The following is a 23,905-nucleotide window of genomic DNA, read 5'->3' as shown; positions in this document are numbered from 1 at the left end:
TTGAGGAATGTTTCATAGAATTTCAAAATCAATTTCCCGGCGTTGTTGAGTACAAAATTTTTCAAAGTGCAGTTCAGCGTTGTGTTAATGTTTTTCGTGAAACGGGCAGTGTAACAAGAAAAGAAGGAAGCGGCCGACCTAAAAAGCGGACTGAAGAATTAAAAGAAAATGTCCAACAAATAATGGAAAATGCGCCAAGAACTTCTGTACGTGTTTTATCACAAATGGTGGGAGTATCAGTCGGTACCTGCCACACAGTGTTAAAAAAAGATTTGCGTTTGTTCTCCTATCGTTTAACTTGTCAGCAAGAACTTCATGAAGTTGATTTTCCGCGACGGGCTGTATTTTGTGAATGGTTTTTAAACAACTACGGTGAACTTCATAATATCACCTTTTTTTCTGATGAAGCCTGGTTTCATTTAAGTGGTTACGTAAACTCACAGAATATGAGAATGTGGTCTTCTGAAAAACCAGATAACTTTTTTGTCGAGGGCCCTCTACACGCTCAAAAAATTGGAGTTTGGTGTGCTCTCAATCGAAGGAGGATTTATGGACCTATTTTTTTTAATGGTACTCTTACTGCGCAAAGGTATAGAGAAGAAATTATCGCTCCTTTTGTTAACCAGCTGGAAGAAAACGAAATTACAAACTTTTACTTTCAACAAGATGGCGCAAGGGCACATACGGCAGGCGAGACGATGAATATGTTGAGGGAAGTTTTCCAAAATCGACTAATAAGTCTCAATGCTGAACATGAATTTCCACCGAGGTCATGTGATATTACGCCGTGTGATTTCTTTTTGTGGCCTTACCTTAAAAACACTATTTTTGAACTGCCTATTCCTGATTTAAACCATCTGCAGGCTCGACTTATAGACAAGATTCGTGAAATTAACAATACCCCGAGCATCTTAGAAAATGTCTTTAATTCTTTGAGGAACAGGTGTGAAAAGTGCTTGGAACAAGGAGGGGGACACTTTCAGCAGCTGCTTTAATTTATTGTTATAACAAGGAGGGGGACACTTTCCGCAGCTCCTTTAATTGTTTGTTATTGTTATCACGATTATTCTTTAAAATAAAGTTATATAGTCATTAACGTTATTGAAACTGACAGCTACTATACAGCTCGTTGAGAAATGAGGTTAAGTTGGTCGCTATAAGCTACTCCCTACGTCCAATGTGTCAGAGCCAACTTCGACCACGTTTTTATTTGAACGTTCGTTATTAAAATCAAAAGTTGCGTTGTGAAATTGGATTCTACTACTAAAACTGGCAAACACACTTTGTGGGACATAATTCTATTAATATTTACTACTATAATCGTAGAGCAAACAGTAGAGGCAGCGTCAGTATTGTTCTAGTTCAAGTTTTTCTTCCCAGTCTTGATTTTCTGTTGAAGATAAACTTCGACATATTCTTCAGATATTTTTTCGCTTTTCCAACATCCAAAACGTTTCAAAATAGTGGCTGTAAATTTAAATTCCTTGGAAGGCAATTTTTACAAAAATTGTTTTGTTTTTACTATCGTCTTTCACAAGCCGCAACTTTATTATATTTAAGTAGTTTCTGACTCATAGCTGTCTAAAACCTAAGGCCGGGCACAAATGTAAGCTTCCAGTTACTGTTTTTGGTGTATATCCTTGTTATTGGTTGTTTAGTAAAAGGCCTGTTTTGCAGCCAATAAAAAAGGAGAGAAATCTGCTTCTGAAAACGGCGTAACCGCTCCTACTTTGTCAATGTCATTGCAGGCACAATTCCTGTAATATTCACAGGCCTCCTGTATTTATATCCTGCCATCTATCGTTGACATATTTACAAAATTTATTAGAGCTCGTTTCGGAACAGCATTATCAACACGTGAGAATTTACCACACTAAATTATGACTCGGGAACAAAAGAAATTAAACTTTCAACTTTTTTAGTATATTTATTGCTTATTTTGTATTAATATTGTCAAGATACGATGACATTCTCTAGGTACCCTATCACTAATATAGGGATTTCCTCAATGATTCATATCGCGATACACATTTATAAAATTTTATTAACTTAATTTTTCGTAATGTTTATATCAAATAAACGAGACTAATTTGTCATTACCGTTACTCCTGGTCCTGGTGAATTGTAAACTCTGATACTCCCGAAATTAACCACATATGTCCAAGTAGCTAGTAAAAGCCCATACGGACTAGGGTTTCTGGTCGAGACTTCTCGAAGCGAGAATTCCCGGGGAATCTGGCCTTACTCGAGACAGAAAAAAGTGTCGAGAAATCGAGAAATCGAGAAATTTAAAAATCATGCGCGTCTTAAGTTCTTCAGTTCGTTTCTCGACAAATAACTGAGCGGTTAAAGTGGTTTCTCTACCAGCTCATGATTTATTTATTTTAAGTTTTTATGGCTTTAGTTTATTTCGATGTTTCCTTTTTTTTAATGTACAGGGTGATTCACTATATTTTGACCCCCTTTTAACTTTTTTGTTTTAAGAGTTATAAAAAAAATGTGAAATACAAAAGTTGCACGATTTTTTATGAAGTTTTTGAAAATGGTAGTAGAAAAACAAANAGAAAACTACGATTAAAAAACATTGAAATAAACATAAGTTTATTGAATGTGTTTAATAAAAAAACAAGTTAAAGGTATTTAAGAAGAATCTCAAATTTTAATTTAGTTTTGTTAGTAGAAGTACAAACATAAGTAATTAATAAAAATACTGAATAAATAATAAATGTTAATGATGATTGTTAAGTATAATAGCATGTTTATATTTCGCATTGCAATACCAAAATTATGACTTTTTCAAGTTTTAGAAATTTCTCGAGAATTCGAGAATTCCCGGGAATTCCTAGTCGAGAATTCTCGAGACCCGAGAAAAAAAATAGGCCGAGAAATCAAAAACCCTAATACGGACCCAATAAAAGCCATAAAACTATTCACTTGCGTACACAAACGATCCCATTCTCCACATTAGGAACATGTCGAAACTCCAAGCGAATCTAGTTACCTAAAAGCCAAAAACAATGGCTAATTACGTGACTCACTACGATTATTGTTTTAATTTGAATGCGTGTGGCGGAATTTTCAGAAACTTGAATGCATTATTCCTTAAAACAAACGATAATTGCCTTTTTTTAAGGAAACTAACGGTAGTTTTCGACCGCTGTCGCAATATAGGGAGTTCCTTTTTGCGTAGGTTACCATTTCCTGTCACAAACGACAACCACGTTCATTCTGATACGCAAAAGGACACACTACATGGTTGTTCAAGTAAAAAATATGCTGTTTTTAAACAGATAGCTTCTAAAATTGTTCGAGGTGCGTCGAAAATGAGCCCAAACTTTTAATAAAACCGACATAAAAATAAATGTGACCACTACACAGAAAATCGCAGTTGCCGCGCCCAGGAGAGCTTCCCGAAACATCCGAACGATTTCCACGACCTGCTTGCGCTAGATTCCATCGATTTTGCTACGAATGTCAAAGACACCGAATTTCAATCGCTGGGAAAGAGGGATCGGGCATTCCTTTCGCTTTCCGTGAGTCGATTTTTAAATTTCGACCCGGCAATGGTAATTTCTCGCTGCCGAAGTTCGTTAAACTGTCATTATATCAACGCGGTTAATTTAAGTAGTTGTTATGCCGGGGCGGCCGCCGCATGTCACTTGTGACAGGCGGGAGCGTGGGTACGTACCGTTGTGTGCGGCTTTTTTTCTCATAGGGAGCGTTTTGGAGCTTCGAATTCGATATTTCGATCAAGACAGCGTTGTATTCCTCGAAAATTATTTGTATTTTTATAAAAGCGTTAAAAAATATATTTCAGAAAGAAAATGCACAAGTACTAAAAATTATATCGAAAAGGATGTTATTGGGAATAAAATTTGTATTCAAAATTAGAAGTTGTTGAAGTCCTAACCTCAAAGTTTTTTATTGAAGCCAGTATTAACCCTCAAAGTCACACTAGTGCGAATTCGCACCACCGTTTTTTTTTTGAACAGCTGATTGAACAGTTCCCCCCACCACGATCATTTCTTCTATAGCCCAAATAGTCGAGTTGTCCCACGACTGGCCTCCTAAAAGCCCGATTGGTGCGAATTCGCACTAGTGTGACTAGTGTGGGCAAAAATATGGTTTATAAAATTTATATTATCATAATCCGTTGTCCAAAAAATAATAATTTGTTTAAAAAATAAAAAATATTTATTTACGTTTTTTTATGTATATTAAGCCAAAATAAACTTATTTTTTCAATATTTTGTTAGTTATTTAATTACGATTTAAATGTAAAATAAAAGTAAAAATTCACAAATTATTTTCAAATTATTATTTATTGTTAAAAGATTTAAAAAAGAATAAAAAGCATTTGAATTTATTGCAAAATTCTCAAAATTAAAAAATATTAATAAAAATAATGCGGTCGATAAAATTACAAGTTTAACTTCTTGAAATTTTAATATACAGGGGTCGGCATAAGTCAGGCAACCAATTTGCATTAAGAGCATTAATTTTTATTCTGAAAACGCGTCTACTCGACGAGCACGTGTTATCATGTTCATGACACAGACACAACTGTCAGAAGCACGAACATGCTTCGTTTTAATCTTTTTCGACAGCGTTACCAGACTTATGAGCGTTGCCGGACTTATGCCGATTTTTCGAGAGCGTTGCCTGACTTATGCCGACCCCTGTATAAAGTTTTTTTATTATATTTATTATAAATTAAAAAAAAATTGCAACATCAAAATTAATTCAAAAAATATTAATCACAACCATTTTTAATAATAGATATATTTTTATGAAAAAGTATGACAAAACCCTCAACGTGTCATAGGTTTTATAAAATTTTAACAATAAATGTGATAGTTATAAACAAATTAAAAGATGAGCACTTTTCTTGTTTTTTTGCAATAACTTTTTTGTTTATTAACCGATTTTAATTTAACAAGTCTCATTTTGTAGATAATTTTACTCCCTATAAGCTGTCACTTTTCGCAAAAATTGATGGTTTTCCCTGCAAAGTGAAAAAACTGTTTTCTTTGCTTATTTGTTTAAATGGAAAAGTTAGCTCACGAAATGAGAGATGTCTTGTATTAATTATGTTCCTTTGGACAATTTTACAATAATCTCGCGGATAAGACCATTTTCGAGTTTCTCTTTTATTTTCGCTAATTTTCCTGGTGTACTTGTTTATTTATTGTTAATAACTTTTCAAAAATTTTGCATTAAAAGTTTAATTCTAAGATGTATTTGTCAATATTTATGAATAATACTGTTTAAATTGATATTCTTATACAAAATAGTGCAAAATAAACATCAATTTACAGAAAAAGAGCCAAAAATCCCAACTTAAAAAATGCCTATATTCGATAATATGATTTTATCAATATGGGGTATTTTTTTCTTAAAAATATAGATTTTGAAGTTCAAAATCCTCTTTTTAATGTTTTCGCTAGCCATTGTTTATAAAAAAATTAAACGAATTAAGAAAAATCATTTTTCGAAAAACGTTTCTTTTTCAGTGGCATTTTTTAGTAACAATTTTTTTTACAAAACTAATTACATCATTCGATTTCTCGGAAAATTTTACCCCACTTTTGATATAAATACGTTGTTTTCGTTACCAAATAAGGAAGACATAAAGGTTCAAAGTTGGCAACATCCCAAATCGCACTAGTGTGACCTTGAAGGTGTCCCACTCCCTTTGAGGGTAAAAAATTGAGAGAATAACAACTTAAGCATGTTTTAAAAGCTAAACTTTAAGTGTAGCGTGCGCCTATGCGACAACATGATAAAACCAACCCCCTCAACCAGCCCCCCCCCCCACAATCTCCCTCGTCGCGTCTGGGCGGAACGCAAAGCTGCACTCGAAACTCATAAATCAACAGTCCCCATCCCCAGGATTCAGTCCTGCGCCGCGCCGCTCGATAAACAAGCGAGCATCTCCGTCTGGCCGACCCCCGAGCGAAGGGTTGAATCGAAACCGGCGTCCAGTCGCATCAGGCTGGGCCGCGCTGGTCGCGGACTGATCGCAGCGGCTGTGGACAGCTAAATCCGAGCTCGATTGTTTTAATCAAGTGCGCCTTGAGATCGGGACAGGCGAATGAGTCGTAATCGCCTACTACGAAAGAGGTCTCGTAGTCGGTGCTAGAGTCAGTACGGTAAGTCGTTTCGCACCGCGAAGATTAGACAAGTGAACCGCGAGTGCTGTGACGGGAATTTCGACGAGGCGGTAAAAGCGGTGGTTTCAAATCGGGGGTTTGTCGCAGACGGTGAGTTGCTTTGCCAGCTTTCGAAAGTTCCTGATACAAATTTTATTGGTTATTTAGGTACTTATTTGTCATATTGGTAGTTATTAACTAGCTTCGCGAGAGAATTTTTTTTAGTATATTTTTCAAAACGTTCATTTTTTAATAAACTTTTTTGGAACAACACTTTCACTTCATTTGAAAAGCCATTTTCATTTTTTTTTTTATTGAAAGTAAACTTATTGTAGGTTTGCATAAATTTAAAACAGCTCTAAAACTATTTGTTAAACAAAATAAAAATGTAAAGAATTTCTTGTCGGAGAGACAGCGTAAATGTTATATTTTTAGACATTTTTAATTTTCTGGGTAATAGAAAATGTTAAAATATACTTAAAAAACATCCTCCACAACGAAAAGTAAAAAAATCCTTACGCAGCAAGAGTTGCAACTGTGGGGTCCACAGCGCTCCATATTGGGGCCGTTTCTCACCCCTGTCTTTCATAAACGACTTCATATAATACACGAAAGCTTTGTCTTCAGGATTATTTTTGCAGTATATTTTTATTTTCTAGATTTTACAAAGGAAAGTGTTCTTTTTTTCAATCGATATCACATAATTTAAAAAAATACTCGATTCAAAGATCGTTTTTAAATCAATTTCTGGCTCTCCTTTTTTAATTATTCCAGTATATTTTCAATAAACATCGCATGACTAATGCTGTATAACATTTATTTATAAAACTGTATAGAAAAGAAGTAATTCCAATGAGTCATACTGATGATTTAAATTTAAAATCAATATTTTTAAATTTCATTTACAGGTTTACCATGGACAATTATTTTTTAAATTTAAAATGTCTCTAAAATTATGTTTTACTTTAAAAATGTAAATGAACTCTTGTTTTAAATACAATTTAAGTATCGTGTCAGTTAAAGTTAAAAAGAAACCGTTATCACAGAAACTTTTAATTATTTGGGGAAAGAAAATTTAAAAACAGATTTGGAAAACGCCTTATGCAATGAAAAGTCAAAAAATCATTACTCAGCAAGAGACTCGACTTTGGAGTTACACAGGGCTCCATATTGAGGCCGTTTATCACCCCTGTCTTTCATAAACGACTTCATGTAGTACAAGCATTATCTTCAGGATTATTTTTGCAGTTTATTTTTTATTTTCTAGATTTTACGAAGGAAACTGTTCTTTTTTACAATCGATATCACATAATTTAAAAAAATACGCGATTTCTGAATCAATTTTTGGCTCTCATTTTTGAATTATTCGAGTATATTTTCAATAAACATCGCATGACTAATGCTGTACTGATAATTTAAACTTAAATCAATATTTTTAAATTTTATTTACAGATTTATCATAGACAATTACTTTTTAAATTTAAAATGTCTAAAGTTATCTGCTTTACTTTAAAAATGTAAATGAACTTTTTCTTTAAATGCTATTTAAGTATCGTGTCAGTTAAAGTTAAAAAGAAACCATTATCACAGAAATTTTTAATTATTTGAGGAACAGTAAATTTAAAAATTATTTATGCAATGAAAAGCCAAAAAATCGTTACTCAGCAAGAGACTCAACTTTGGAGTTCCACAGGGGTCCATATTCGGGCTGTTTCGTTCCCTGTCTTTCATAAACGTCTTCATATTATACCTGAAATCATTGTGTTCCGGATTATTTTTGGAGTTTATTTTTTATTTTGTTGATTTTACGAAGAATGTCTGAAATTATCTGTTTTACTTTAAAAATGTAATTGAATTTTTTTTAAAATACAATTTAAGTATCGTCAATGTTAAAGTTAAAAAGAAACCGTTATCACAGAAATTTTAAATTATTTGAGGAACAAAAAACGCCTTATGCAATGAAAGATCAAAAATCGTTATTCAGCAGAAGACTCAATTTTGGTGTTCCACAGGGCTCCATATCCGGGCCGTTTCGTTCCCTATCTTTCACAAACGACTTCATATCGTACCTGAAAGCATTATGTTCACGATTGTATTTGCAATTTTTTTTTCTAGCTTTTATGAATTATGCTAAAAATTGTTCTTGTTTCCAATCAATATCACATAATTTAAAAAAATACACGGTTCAAAGATTAATTTTTGAATTATTCGAGTGTATTTTCAATAAACTTCGCATTACTAATGCTGTATAGGTATTTATAAAAATGTATAGGTAAGAATGAGTCATAATGATAATTTAAATTTAAAATCAATATTTTTAAATTTCATTTACAAATTTATTATATTTTATTTCGGATTTTTTAAAACACACCTATCGAAGAGAATTTTTGAAATATTACTATTTTTTTTAATTTAAATTGTCTAAAATTATTTGTTTGACATTAAAACATGTAAAGGAATATTTGTTTGAAGTACAATTTAAATATAGTGTTAGTCAAAGTTAAAAAAAATGTTATTACAGAAATCTTTAATTATTTGAGGAATAGAAAACATTAAACTATCTTTGAAGAACACCTGTGCAGTGAAAAGTCAAAAAATCGTTAACCAGTAAGAGTCTCAACTTCGGAGTTCCACAGGGCTCCATGTTCGGGCCGTTTCGTCCCCTCATTTTCATAAACGACTTCATATCCTGTTTGAAAGCATTGTGTTTAAAATTGTTATTGTAATTTTAAGTTTTTTAAAAAATATTCGGTTCAGATAGTTTTTGAATAATTTTTTTCATTTTCGGCATTTGTTTTTGAATAATTTATTTAATTATAAATTGTAAAAATAATGAAATGTATTTCTAGAGACTGTTTTGTCAAATTTTGACATTTTAAAATTGTAAAAGTTGTAGAGGGTGTTTTTGAAAGAGGGGTTTTAATTTTAACAACCTATTTATGTCATAGTGAAACAGTATAACACCTAAATTAACATCAACCCACCAAAAACAAACTGAAACATGCAACAGAAGCGAATATAAAAGCCAAAAAGAGACGACGTTAGAAATGAGAGCAAGCATTGATTTATTTCCGTGCGGTAGTCACAAAAATCACACTAAATTATCTATTCAGTTTCCCCTTTCGAAACCCTTTTTGTAATTTGTACTTTTTACCAGAACTCCTTGCGTTTTACATTAAATTAGATCATGGTTAATTTATTTGCCTTTCATAGAACTCTGATTAAATTTTTTTCACGCTCGCGTCACGACCGAGCGTTCTGCGGTTTTTCGGTTCATTCACCAGTGAATATATTATTTTTTCTACACGCAAAAAACAGTCAACACCGTCCCGTATTTTTTTCAGGTGTTATCGAAGTGATGCGCATGGTCCAAAACAGCCGAAAGTGCCCAATGTTATGTGCTTAACATAGAGAGACTCTCAGATTTATCGGTCTATCCCAGAATAAAGCTGTGATCCGCGTTTAGTTTGCCCAAAAATGAGTTCCGTGCTGTTGGAAGCCAGGCCTTTTAGGCCCTTCAAGTCCAGCGAAGAGTACCTGTACGCCATGAAGGAAGATCTGGCGGAATGGCTGCAAACCATGTACCCGCACCTCAACATAGCCGTGGAGAACTTCATGGAGAGGCTGGAGACGGGGGTGGCTCTATGCGAGGTGAGAATTTTTTTTTTAACTATTTAACTACATCGTAAAGTGAAAATGGGTAAAAAAATATAATACCCGTGTTTTTTCTTTTTTAATTTCGACCCCGTTTAAGTCCTGAACGAATTGAAATATGCGCTATGACGTCACAAAGCGGAAATTTCAAATGTAGTAACTTTTTATTCATTTTTTCCATTTTAATGGCAATAAAGGCGCATCAGCATAAACAAGACTAATTTCTAGCATCTGGTATGATAAAATAACATCTATTTGCAAGCTAAAAACGACAAAAATGCATAAAATTATGCTCGAAATTTCGTATAATATAGTAATTTCCTTAATTTCATACACGTGAAATAAAAATAGGTAAAAAAAATACGGGACCCGTGATTCTTCTTTTTTAATTTCGACCTCGTTTAGGTCCTGAACTAAATGAAATATGCGCTATGACGTCACAAAGCGGAAATTTCAAATGTAGTAACTTTTTATTAATTTTTTCCATTTTAATGTCAATAAAGGCACAAGACTAATTTCTAGCATCTGGTATGATAAAATAACATCTATTTGCAAGCTAAAAACGACTAAATGCAGAAAATTATGCTCGAAATTTCGTATAATATAGTAATTTCCTTAACTTCATACACGTGAAATAAAAATAGGTAAAAAAAATACGAGACCCGTGTTTTTTCTTTTTTAATTTCGACCTCGTTTAGGTTTTGAACGAAATGAAATATGCGCTATGACGTCACAAAGCGGAAATTTCAAATGTAGTAATTTTTTATTCATTTTTTCCATTTTAATGCAATAAAGGCGCATCAGCATAAACAAGACTAATTTCTAGCATCTGGTATGATAAAATAATATCTATTTGCAAGCTAAAAACGACAAAAATGCAAAAAATTATGCTTGAAATTTCGGATAATATAGTAATTCTCTTAATTTCATACACGTGAAATAAAAATAGGTAAAAAAAATATGAGACCCCTGATTATTCTTTTTTAATTTCGACCTCGTTTAGGTCCTGAACGAAATGAAATATGCGTTGTGACGTCACAAAGCGGAAATTTCAAATGTAGTAACTTCTTATTCATTTTTTCCATTTTAATGTCAATAAAGGCGCATCAGCATAAACAAGACTAATTTCTAGCATCTCGTATGATAAAATAACATCTATTTGCAAGCTAAAAACGACAAAATTACATAAAATTATGCTCGAAATTGCGGACAATATAGTGATTTTTTTAATTTTATACACGTGAAATAAAAATAGGTAAAAAAATATGAGACTCCTGTTTTTTCTTTTTTAATTTCGATCACTTTAAGTCCTGAACGAATTGAAATATGCGCTGTGACGTCATAATGCGGAAACTTCAAATGTAGTAATTTTTTATTAATTTTTTCCATTTTAATGGCAATAAAGTTGCATCAGCATAAACAACGCTAATACCTAGCATCTCTTGTGATAAAATAACATTATTTGTGAGTTAAATACAACAAAAATTCCTTCTCCAAAACTATATACGTGTAAAAAACGATCGTTTCCATGTTATTTGCATTTAAAATAAATCGTCCTGAACCACGACATACCTCTGATTTTTTTTGCATCGGAATGAAGTGAATTCGAATTAAATTTAAAAATAGATCCCTATCAATAAGCCTGATAAGTAGCGGTTATCCCGAGATAATTAAGTTATTAATTGTTTATATGTCATACGCATTGATTTTTAGATAAAAAATCTTCTCTACCTGTTGTGTCTCACGTAGATCCTAGCTTGGACGTCACGATGAACACACAAAAATAGAGTGTAAAATAGAATTACTTTTTGATGATTTCAATTCATTGAAATACATACGAGAATATTAATTAATATCTATAACTTAATATATTTTACAATTTATTTTGTCACTTTGTGAGAGATTTTTTTAGTGAAGCTTCATTTAAATACGAGACACCCATAAGAACTGGGACACCCCGTATAGTATTAAAATGTAAATTAATCAATTTGGTGCAACTTTTATTAGAAATATTTTTTGTAATGTCGGTATTATCAGAGCTATCAGTCTTAAATATGTTCAGTTGGTTAAAAAAGAAACAAAAAACTAATTTGAGCGCATGCAAATACCCTTTGGCGTGCAAACGCTCTTCGCATGTTACACCAGTCGTCATGGAGACTATTTTTAAACAATAGAATCACATAAGCACACATTTCAAGGCTTCTGCGACTATGTGCATCCAAACTGTTAAGTTACATCTGTGACAAGCTTAGAAACGACTTTTCCTGGTTTGTCGGCGGAATCAGAAACAGAATTAGAAAGGATACGTCGAAGTAGTCGGCTTCGTTGCATTTTTCGGCAGGTTTGTGACAACGAAACGTCTACTTTGATTAAGCAATGGAAGATAAACTTACGAATTGTCTAATTGACCTGGAATTTCTAGCGAATTATACGAAATGTGTAAATAAATCCGTTGCCGCACGTTCGGCGAGCAAAAAATTGGGTTTGCGCAAGGGTTTTGTGCAGAAATAGAAATCAAACTTGAGTAGAAATCGTCACTTCACTCTTCCGTTTCGGTGATCGGAGTGGGCCGCGCGAAATTACGTTCTTAGATAGCGGACGGAAAACAGTTTCTTTATTTCTTGGTTTAGAGAGATAATAATAATATATGTATGTAAAAACATGCGATGTAAGTAAAAGAAAGCTATCTTGGGAACAAAGAGGCGCAGGTGCTTTCTCTATTTTTAAAATTATCGGAAAAAGAAGCTCTATTTAATGCAAAAAGAGCGTATTCCCGAGCGGCTTTTGCCTGACACTGGGACAATTTATAACTTCACATGGATCATTAATAATTATAATAAATAGAAAAGGCCCTAAATTGGACCCCTGTGGCATTCCTGAAGTTGCAGCATAAGTTTTGAATTTAAAAACCACTATAATAAACATACTATAAAGTATTCTGTAAGTACGACATAAATATCTTTAGTAAAGCATATTTTAGTCCAATATAATCTAATTAATCTATTGATATGTAGTGATTTACCAGATCAAAATCTTTTTTAAATCGCTGTCAATTTGTAAAGAATTAATCAAACCTCATGAGACTTTCGGTTTGTAATTAAATACATTCCAGTATATTTAAATAAAAAAAATAAGAATCAGACTATGTCCAGACTTAATTTTTTTCTATCAGTGGGTTTGGCCAATCCTGCCTATTCCCATTTAACAATTATTCGAAAGGAATTAAACACAAGTCGAGGATTACAGACATGCCTACTGCGACAAAGCCAATACAAATTAGTTCTGTAACGGTACATTGTTTCGACAAAAACGAATCGACCCTCTGCGCACGTCGAACCGAATTCTAACGCTTCAAAAAATGTTCGATATCGCGTTTCTTGCGTACGATTATTTTTCCACTCGTATAAGTGAAAATACCGTTGTTCTAATTCCTCCACTTTTGCCAGATCGATGTCAATGCGCCCACCTCTTCCGCAACTCACCCTGTACGCAGCCTATCTTAGAACAAACCCACGGAGTAATCCAAAATGGAATGACAAGTTCTTTAGGCTGAGTCAGACCGCAATAATTCTCGCTGTAATTGAACGATCAGCGAGAAACCCAATGAATGTACGCTTGAAAGCGGTACTAGTTGTCGGCTTTTGGGTATTTACTCTCAAAAAGAATCCTTAATGGAAAATGTATGCCTTGAAAGGTGGAAATGGTGCAAAGGTTTTCTTGAAAACCAGAAAAGCAATACGCAGCAAGAGATTAGCCTTTGAAGTTCCTCAGGGCTCAATACTGGGGCCCTTCCTTTCACTGATTTCCATAAACGATCTCTTATAGCCCTTAAAGGATTAAAGTTACTATTTTTGGTTACGCTTTTATTATTTATCATGTTTTTTTCTGGTATATACCCTTTAATAAATCTTACAGTGTAAAAAATTAGCAAAATCTTGTATATTCGCCCATTTTATCGTGGTATCATCCAAATATATACCTTTTAATTAAGCTAATCATCGGCCTGCATAGAAACACACACGAGTAATCTCCCGTCAATATTTATTTATGTTAATACAAATAGAAAATTTGTAAATGTAAATCCTTACTGCCTAAGCAATACGCCAAGGTCGATGCCGTTCCAGTTACATTCTATTTGGCAACCAGTTACATAAGTAGCCGAAATAGTTTGCTAATAATGGTCTACCCAAAAAAATTGTCATTGTTCGAGTTGAATTTCATTGACTTAAACCGTTTTTTATATCGTTGAACTCTTCCTAGTGTAAAAAAATTGTCTTTTACAAAACACAACAGTCGAGTGTGATCATTATTCACCGAGCAATTCGTTCAATTTTAGATAATGTCAGTCAGTCGTACAGTTTTCGTGTACACTCGAAGAAATTGACAGTTGATGAAGATATAAGCGGTATCACTTGTTTGTTACATAAAAAAATCGCGTAGAACTAAACAAATACATTAACATCGAGCCGTTCAACGGTCAATAGCAGAGGAATGATCGCATAACTGGTACCTGACTTTACCGAGAAACAGTGGTGAAGTGATGTAAGACGAATCCTGCTAATTTTATTTTTACTCACTTACATAATCGTGCGATATGTCTGCCTCGTAAATACCAGTGACAAATCCAATCGTGCTGTTTCTATGACATTTAAAAATGATCGGGACCCAAAAGAAATGCGCAAGTTGGCTTGTACCCGAGGAAAAGTTTCTACACCGAGAAAAATGTTGCGCAAAGTGTAATAAAAATAATATTATGTCATTTATTTCTGAATTTGTATTTTTGGACACAAAGACACTCTTAAGAGCGTGAAGACATACATGATGTGTATCTGAACTGCCTACTAAGAACCGCTAATGAAGCATACAGTGAACAACAAACCGTCAATTACTTTGATTCGCAGTTTTTTTACGTAGAACTAACACGTCTGTCTTGTAACTGATTCAAGGTCATAAAAAATTTAATTTTAGCACTTTGCAGTGTGTTTTTAGTATTTACAACAACGTATGAAGTAATCAGAGATGTAATTCGTCGATAAAAAGTAAAAATTTACAATATGTTGATACAAATGGCTTGTTGACAAACGAAATCTCGCCACCAGATGGCGCCTAGGCCACTTTCTTCGATAATTCTCGAAAAATGAATCATGCGGTCGCTTTGACTCTTATTTTCGCCAAATTTGAAGATAAATTATTGTCTCATAGCGCTTTAAACGCCACGCTGACCTATATGCCGTGTTTACGATACATTTTAAAGCGGAAATTGACCCTGGACTCGGTTACTCATCGGAGTTGACTCACAATTTTTTTCGAGACCTAGGAAGGACGCTTTCGTCAAATATCGCTTAAGTGGAAGTAAAATTGTCCGACATATCTTTGACCCAGTTAAAAGCCGGCGGTTTGACCCCCGGGAAGGTTCCCTCGTCAATTTTTTTAGCTGTAAATGGACACATCTAATAAATTTAGCCGCGAGACCTCGCTCGGACACGACAGTTGGGCTGTTGGCAAAAAATCATGGTCGATCGATGACATCGTTTGGTCCTCGACGTAACAAGAGATATATTTAAAAAAAAATTGCTCACGTTCTTTTTTACGTTGAAAAACTTTACTTAATACAAGTTAGTGGTTCTAATACGTGGATAAAAGTGAGAGCAGTTCTATTTTTTGAAGCAGTCTCGAAGCAAATGGAGTTTTCTTGTACGACAAAGTACTCTGTTGTTGAGTGACGAATTTGCTAAAATTTTGTCTTCAGAGTCAGTAAACGAGCCTTAGGCACGTCAGAATTAGCAAATATTTATTTAACTTTCATAAATGTAAGAGATAATGGACATTCGTAGTTATAGATGAGATCATTTATTATTTTTTTGATTTTTCCTCACGCAAAAGGTGAGTGGTCTGTGTCGAGCATAAAATCAATGAATTATAAAAGGTATTTCGTACTGAATAGTGCAAAAGTCAAGAATAATAAACTTTCAGGGGATCATAGATGAAAAACAAATTTTTTTCGATGTTTTAACATTTTTTGTAATAAAAGATATTAAATTTTTTCAATCACTCGTACTGCAATGAAAGAAAAATAGCAACGGATTGAACTGTTGCTAGTTTCTTTTGGATACTTTGAGAAAATCCCTAAATTCGCAATGTTTTACCTTTTTTGAATCAACATTCGTGCATCGAAAAAAAATATGTCAAAATACGATAAGAATATTTTATTGAGATTCTCAATACCCTGTTTAGATTTCCTTTACGATAATTAATTCCCAAAATGTCAAAACGTATTTATGTTTTTTTTTTTAATTAAACATATGGACCAGGGCGGATCTATCGAAAAATATACAACTTTTTGGATGTAAGAGGGGGACGCTAATTTTTACTGGATTACCTGCAGTACAACTCAATAAAAGTGTAGATACCTAGATCTGGGCGAAGTCCGGAACATTCTCCAAATTGCAAAAAATTTGAAAAAAATACCATTTTATCTGAGTTTTTTATTTATATCTTGGATCCTATGCATTTTGGAAGAATATTGAAGAGGAAAAAGAGTTTTAGAATTGAATGTTGCACAATATACTGTAAATTAAAAATGTTTAAATTTATTACCGATGTTGCAAAATAATAAATAATTGATGAAAAAAAGTCAAAATATTCAAGTTTTTTGGATGATTTTTTTTTAAATATTTTAATTGCTCCGAGGTCATCCTAATTTTAGTATAAAAAACTTTAGGGTATAATAAAACAACACACCAAATTTCATTAAAATCGGTTAGTTAGTTTTCGCAAAGTAATTTTTTGAAAAAAATTTTGAAAAAAATGTTTCGAATTTTCAAAATCTTGCACAGCCTCAGTCAGAATTGAGGAAGAGAAAAGAAAACAAACAGGCAGATTAACAAAATAGAAACAAAAGGAGAACCAAAATATCGCGTACAGAACCACGTAAGAGAGTCGATTTACAATTTAAAATAATTAAAATAATAAAACAGAAAATCGACGTACTAAACATTATAACACATAACAGGGTCAAATAAAGTAAAAGCAGCAGGCTAATAACTAGACACATATACATATCTAATACAAATGCTGATAATAATTAAAAAATAAATAAACAAAACATCAAATAAAGGACAAACTGTGATCTAAAATAAAACATCAAATAGTAGACAAACTATGATCTAAAAATTCTTGGGAGCTATAAAATGCATTTCTCAATAGAAAATGTTTTATTCCAAATTTAAAAAATCTGAAATTTAAATTTCTTATATCTACTGGTAATGCGTTCAAGAATTTTATTCCCCATTTCTGGTTTTTTCAAGTCTAAGATTACAATTATTTAAACAATTTTTGTTTAAACAAATAAAAAAAATATTTGGAAATTATTTTTTTTGTTAAATACATATAAAATTAAGAAAAAATAGTCTGTACTTTAAAATTATAATTTTTGAAAAAACTAAATTGTAAATTGATAAATGTAATCTAATTGTAATAAAAAAAGAGTGTTAACTTTAAAAATTTACTGTCGCCGTCCTAATCAACCGATTTCAATTTTTCAAAAACCATTTGAAAGGTTGAGGGGTCTTTACTATGTGAAAAAATGTTCAAGTATCTAGATCCTTTATTTGAGGCTGTGCAACATTTTGAAAATTCGAAAATTTTATTTTAAATTTTTTTCAAAAAATTATTTTGCGAAATCTATCCAACCGATTTTAATGAAATTTGATGTGTTGTTTTATTATACTCTAAAGTTTTTTTTACCAAAATTAGAATCACCTCGGAGCAATTATCCAAAAAACTCGATTATTTTACCTTTTTTTCATCAATTATTGCTATTTTGCAACATCGGTAATAAATTTAAACATTTTTAACTTAAGTATATTGTGCAAAAGTCAATTGTAAAACTTTTTTCCTCTTCAATATTCTTCCAAAAAGCATAGGTTCCAAGATATAAGTAAAAAACCCAGATAAAATAGGTATTTTTAAAAATTTTTTAAACATTTTTGCAATTTTGAAAATGTTTCCGACCTCGCCCAGATCTAGGGATCTACACTTTTATTATGTGAGTTGTACTAAAGGTAATCCAGAAAAAAATTGCTTGCCCCCTCTCACATCCACCTCAAAACAGATCCGCCCTGATCTAATATACATTTTAAGTAATATAACATTTCAACACAAAACAGTAACTATTATAAAAAGGACGATTATAATTTATTTTGCACTACATGTCAATTGAAAGTGCCGATATTGCAGTGAGTTAAATTTATGCCAGATCCAGTGCTGTCAGTTATCATAGCTTTTAGTTCTGTGGGTTCAATGACTCTGCTGCTATGCTGTAATTGTTTAAGTTTAAAAACAGCCTCTTTTTTCACTCTAGTGGTTCGCCTACAAAATACTATTTAAATATGAATTGCGGATCAACATAAATCAAACAATAATGAGAAAAAAATTGTTTTTTAACTTTTCCACTGAGGTAAGTTGGGTTAAATCGGCCTAGTTTAAAGAAAAAAGTGTTTGTTTTTTAAATCAATTCTAAATTTACATTTCTAATAGTTGTTTTACTTTGACAATTTATTGATGAATAAATAGACCAAGTTCTTCATTAATTAATTCACGAATTTATTGGTAAACAGTGTGGTTTTACACTGCTACAGACTTTGTCAAGTTTTTTGACGCATGAATCAGTTCTACCAATGAATCAAAGAAGCAAATAAATTTCAAAAATGTCACCTCTCCACTCATAATTGTAGTGATACAAAAGCGGTACCGTTTAGACAGTTATATAACATAAATATTATTTTTTGTAAGTAACAAATCAGTAAAAGCAATGTAAAACTAGTACGACGCCACGCAATTATTCCAGTAACATAACCTCATCACTGATCTGAGGGTGGAAATCTGTTGGGTTGGTACTTCCAAACTTCACGAAGAAATTGAAGAAAATTAGAACATGCTCTAATTCGTCAAGAACTTGATGAATAAATTGATGAAGTTATTTGACAGCAGATTTGGTGCATTACACTTGTCCAATTTCTTGATGAAGCGACTTCATGAATTAATTGATCAATAAATTGTCAATGTAAAACAGCTATAAGGCATATCGTGAAGTAAAACGCGCCAGTACCGCCGCACCACCCTGTACAACTCCACCTAATGAGTTAATAAAGGCCGGACACCATACAGAGCGATTGAAAGTGGTTTCCATCTATTAAATCGATATAAAAACGACATTAAACCGTCCCACGCCACATGTCGATTTCGTCCGGATCGGGATTAGAGTTGTTTACTGCGTTTAAATTTTAAACGGCTCCCAAAGCTTTACGAATTACGAAACGGACTCTCAATTAGGACGGTACCTAGCGCGGATCTAGTCCAATAATTAAGAAAAAAATAAGAGATTGCCCTGAACCGACACGCGAAGGTGTAAGTTTTTCAATTGTTGTCGATGTAATTAATAGGACTTTACCAAATATCAACCCACCGGTGTCAATAACATTCGGCACGGCCGACCCACGCTATCGATTCTTTTGTTTGGCCCAGCCTCCGTGATTTCGGGAGTTGCGAGAGGCGAAAATTTTCTATAAACACCGAATACGGGCAAATAGACGGGATATCTTCCCTTTACGTTTAGAAATTCTCGGTTTGCGAAAGCCCAAGCCGCCCGCGCCTACTGGGATTCAGTGACAGTGTCGATAGCGAACAAGTGAATAAGTAAACAGCGTATTTGAGGTTGCCTCTAACCGACTTCCATATGAAGGAAATCTGTGAGGTCGGCTGTAACAATGCTAAGTGCTTCCAAACAAGGGAATGGGGGAAAGTCTTCGAAAGAGGCGACCACTCGAGAAATTAAGTAAAAAAGATACAGTGCCTTCATAAATGTTTACAAGTCATATGACCCTCGAGCTTAGGCAACCCAACATTGCACGGTTTGTAAGATCAAATAAAATCCCCAAACCTCAGTGGAGTGGTTGAAGGGGTTAATGTAATTAAATAAAATTGTTTTTAAAATTGATTGGCCTGAACTGTTGATATTAAACTTTAATACATATAATTTAAATTACATACTTCCGAAACATTATTTTGTTTTTCCGTTGAAATGCTTTTAACTTTACTAAAAGGAGAAAGCTATCAAACTTCACTTGTTAACTAACAAATTGCAATTTTTTTTTGGAAAATCGTTCTATGGATTTTTTTTTTATTAGAAATTTGACAACACTGCGTTGTTCAGCACCATTTAAAATCCAAATACCCAAAATTTCATTGATTTATGCCGTTACATGTTTTTTTATAGAGCTTCAAAGTCACAAAAACTGAAAATTCTTATTTTAGTTTGAAAATATAGGGGCTTTTAGAAATGAATAAAAACAATAAAATACAATTTAAAAGGGTTGAAATATCATGTTAAAAAATAAAAAACAATACAAACTACCATTAACAAGTTAACAGTGCTTTCGTCAAGCTGAATTTATCACTATAGATGCTAAATATTATGTACAATAACATATTAGATTCCACTGCCATAAAAATGGGGGAAGATTGTTTACAGGGTGGTTAATTGTATAATCTTTACGTAAATCAAAGTTTTCCCCTGGTAACTTTTTTCCGTTCGTTTCCACGAGAAAACAGTAAAATACTCTTTCTTTCATCTTCAAAAGACCAACAAAACTAGCCCTCGAGTGTCAAAAAATATTGTTTAGATCAAAAGTTATAAACAGAAGAAGTTTATTTATGACTTTTGAATTAAACATTTATAAACTGCGGTATTATTACCAGAACGTTTTGGCATTCCTTATCATCGTCTAATAACTCACACGAAATCTGAAATCGGTAAGTTTACAAGTTTATGGCTTTATAGACAAATTAACTAATTATTAGTCTGGACGATTCCGAGCATCTTCCACAATCGCACTGATTTTTTTCATGGTAAATTTCATAATAATACATTGAAATCTATAATTTTTTTTAATTTCAAATTTGCAACCTGGATTTTTTTTTATTTTTTAGCCTTAGCTGCAAAATGAAATATACGACGCACGCGCATATTCGCTCATCTGATTACAAGCTTCCATAATTCGAGCACACAGTTCTTGAAGATTAGGTGATCGATTCTTATACATAACGTTTTTCAGATGTCCCCAAAGAAAAAATCTGCTGGTGTAAGATCAGGTGTTCTTAGTGGCCAATTAATTAAATTAGAGACTTATCCATCTGCTAGGAAACTGTTGAAGCCATTCTGTCACAGACGTTAGATATCTTTCGCGTACTTGGATATCAAATAACTTCATTTGATTTTTTAAAATGTATTTGCATTAGCTTAACACTTATATTACCCTGGTTAATTGTAATTTAGAACAAACAACGACCTTGTCTTATCAGATACATCGATAATAAATGTATTATCGATTTTTTTCCAGAAAAATGACAACATGTGATAGGCATATCGTATAGTACTTATAAAGATACCAAACACATTTCACATAATTTACAATCCTCTATAATTAAAGTGAACATAGATGCTAAGATTAAATTTATCGTTATTATTACCATCATCCCCTTGGGATAAACGTAAAACTATTTTTAATACAGCCATCACCTAATTTTCCGATTTTCTGTACCACACGACGAAGATTAGGAGCCTTTGCAGATACCTATAGGCATAAAAGTTGCTTGAAGATTAAGACAGATTACCGAAAGCATGTATAAATATTGGTTTCTTACTCCTGTGATAAAATATTTCGAAGATATGCCCCCAAAATAGACGTCCTTCTTGTATTTATGTCACAACAAATTCGTAGTGGCTCGTACAGCAAATAACTGGGATTCTTACGAGACTATAAATAGTTGAAATTAAGATATATCTCATATAAACACATATCAGGCAATTTCTTTGAGATAAAATTGATCGATCGATCATTGTTTTTGTTTTCTGGACTTGGGCACGTAATTTTTTTAAGACGCACTTTGAACTTTTCATCAAAACTTATTTTTAAATCTTTAAATAAATTGATAACGCTATTAGAGACTGATTAAACAAAAACGTACATACGAATAGACCTTGTTAGCTCGACAAAAACGTAAAACTTCCTTGGATTAAGGTCTGGATGATTTACAGGCTTGTGGAGTGGTATAATCTTGTAATTATTTCAATTTACGTGCGACTAAGACAAGGAAGCCTTCACAGTGTCTTCTAATTCCCTCCACCAAGTACAAAGGTACATATTTCCGGTTAAAACTTCTCGAGTGTCGAAAACAAGTCGAAGATCTCGTGACCCTCGCTCGAATTCGTTTCCTTGCCGTTCGGATCCTTAAGAAAGTGTGTCAGGAGTAGTTCTGAAAAAGCAGGGGGTCCTTGGTAGTCTTTTTTAGACGCGTTCGATAATGAGAGCCGCCAATTGATCAACGACTGGGAAAAAATTCGGATTCAATAACAGCGACTTAAAAGGGCAAAATCCTTACTCGAAGAAAGGCTGTTTACGCTTTTGTTTGTGCGTGGTGTTGAAGGAAGAACGGACAGGGCCGTCTCTATGGAGATTTAGAATCAACGCGTGTGCACAAAATTGTAAAAAATGTGTATGTAATAGAGTGGTAAATACACTTTTTGATGACTGTGCATATCACTGTATGTATATTGTGACAAGTATTCGTTTATTTAATGGAAAAGGGGGGAGTGGAATTGCGTAATTTTGTATATTCTTAAATCTACCTATAAAAAAAGGGTAAATATCAGAACAGACAGATGCAAAAAAGAACCAAAATTAGACGGGTCAAGACATCGACTAATAAAAAATGAAAGAAAAAGAAATAATTTTTAGATGATCTTCAAAAGGTTTGAACTTGGCGAAATATGGTCGTAGAGCATTGAAGAAAGAACCAAATTGAAACTTAAAGTTTCTAATTTCATGATGTGAAAGTCAACAATTTATTTTGTATTACATGTAAATTGAAAGTGCCATTTCGCGTTCTAGATACAAAAATAACAATTTTGCCACTTAAAAAACAGAATTATGTCAACATTTCATAACAATTTTCGAAAAATTTTGTACATGTCGTTCGACAAACCTTTGCACTTTCCCACTAGCCCAGTAATACCTCCGAATTTTTTATAACTGCATCGATTTTTCTCGAAATTTAGAATTAAGCTCATCCTACCCCCCACTTCAAAACTTATATATGCGCTAGGTGTGCTTTTTGTTTTTAACGGGTGAAAACCGCCTCTTATTGGAAAAAAAAAGAAAAAATACAAATTTAAGCATTTTATGTAATCAAATCTTTTTTATGTGTGCAGTATGAGTAATTTCATGTGATATCTAACATGAAACTTAATGTACCTGACCCAAATTTTCAACTTGAAACGTTTTAATCATGCATTTTTATCAAATTAAAATTGATTTCTTTAAAAAATCGATTGCAATTTTTCAACCCTTGAAAAATACCCCTTCTTTCGAAATTAAAATGAAAAAATAATATTGAAAGTAGAAACATTTTAAATGTGCATTCGTATTAAATAAACATTTATTCCCTTATTATAATATAGTAGTTATAATATAGTATAGTAGTAGTATATATACACATACTAAATTACGTATATATGCAAAAAAGATCTAAATGCTTCAAAATTCTTGTTTGACCTAAATTTTCCTAAAATTATCACCTATACACGTGTTTATTTTTTTGACGATAACTTTCTTACTTTTTAAGATTTTTAATCGCGCAAAGGCTCATTTTGCAGGGAATTGTAAGGGCTATGTGAACTGTTGAGTTGATCTTTTTTAAGCCTTTCATTTTTAAGTTTGAAGGGTTTACAGGGCTCGAAAAGGGTGGTTCTCTCATTCATATGATAACTTGAAATGGTGATATCTCGATTACTATTAATTTTAGAGGAATAAAAAATAAAGCAAAATCTTCAGCAAAAATTAAGCTAAATATTTTTACTCTTGTAGTTTTTTCGTACACCTTTTAATTTTTAAGTTACAACGTAAAAATCGATTTTTTTTCAGAAATTTGAAAAATTAACATTTTTCAAAAATTAAGTTTTTTTCGAAATCATGCTTTGTAAATGAGCCAAAGACCCAGAACACATTCTTAGAACATAAATGAAGAAATCTGTAAATGGA

General features: G+C 32.7%; 1 protein-coding gene across 3 annotated transcripts in view; it reads left to right on the top strand.

Moving 5' to 3' along the window:
* The first annotated feature begins 6,044 nt into the window (after window positions 1-6,044).
* Window positions 6,045-23,905, top strand: part of LOC108906926 (GAS2-like protein pickled eggs) — a 72,375-nt gene continuing 54,514 nt past the window's right edge. For 2 of the 3 annotated variants that reach the window (XM_023457217.1, XM_018710373.2), the window contains exons 1-2: window positions 6,045-6,263; window positions 9,497-9,803. In XM_023457217.1, the coding sequence (XP_023312985.1) occupies window positions 9,630-9,803 (174 nt within the window). In that variant the 5' untranslated portion in view covers window positions 6,045-6,263; window positions 9,497-9,629. Of the gene's footprint in view, window positions 6,321-9,496; window positions 9,804-23,905 lie in introns of all 3 variants that reach the window. The other variant, XM_018710379.2, reaches the window with a different exon arrangement.

The sequence above is a fragment of the Anoplophora glabripennis genome, unplaced genomic scaffold (genome assembly GCF_000390285.2).
Source record: "Anoplophora glabripennis isolate ALB-LARVAE unplaced genomic scaffold, Agla_2.0 scaffold59, whole genome shotgun sequence".
NCBI classification, from domain to species: domain Eukaryota; kingdom Metazoa; phylum Arthropoda; class Insecta; order Coleoptera; family Cerambycidae; genus Anoplophora; species Anoplophora glabripennis.
Note: the sequence above shows the minus strand (reverse complement) of the source record. Positions and strands in the feature narration are given on the sequence as shown.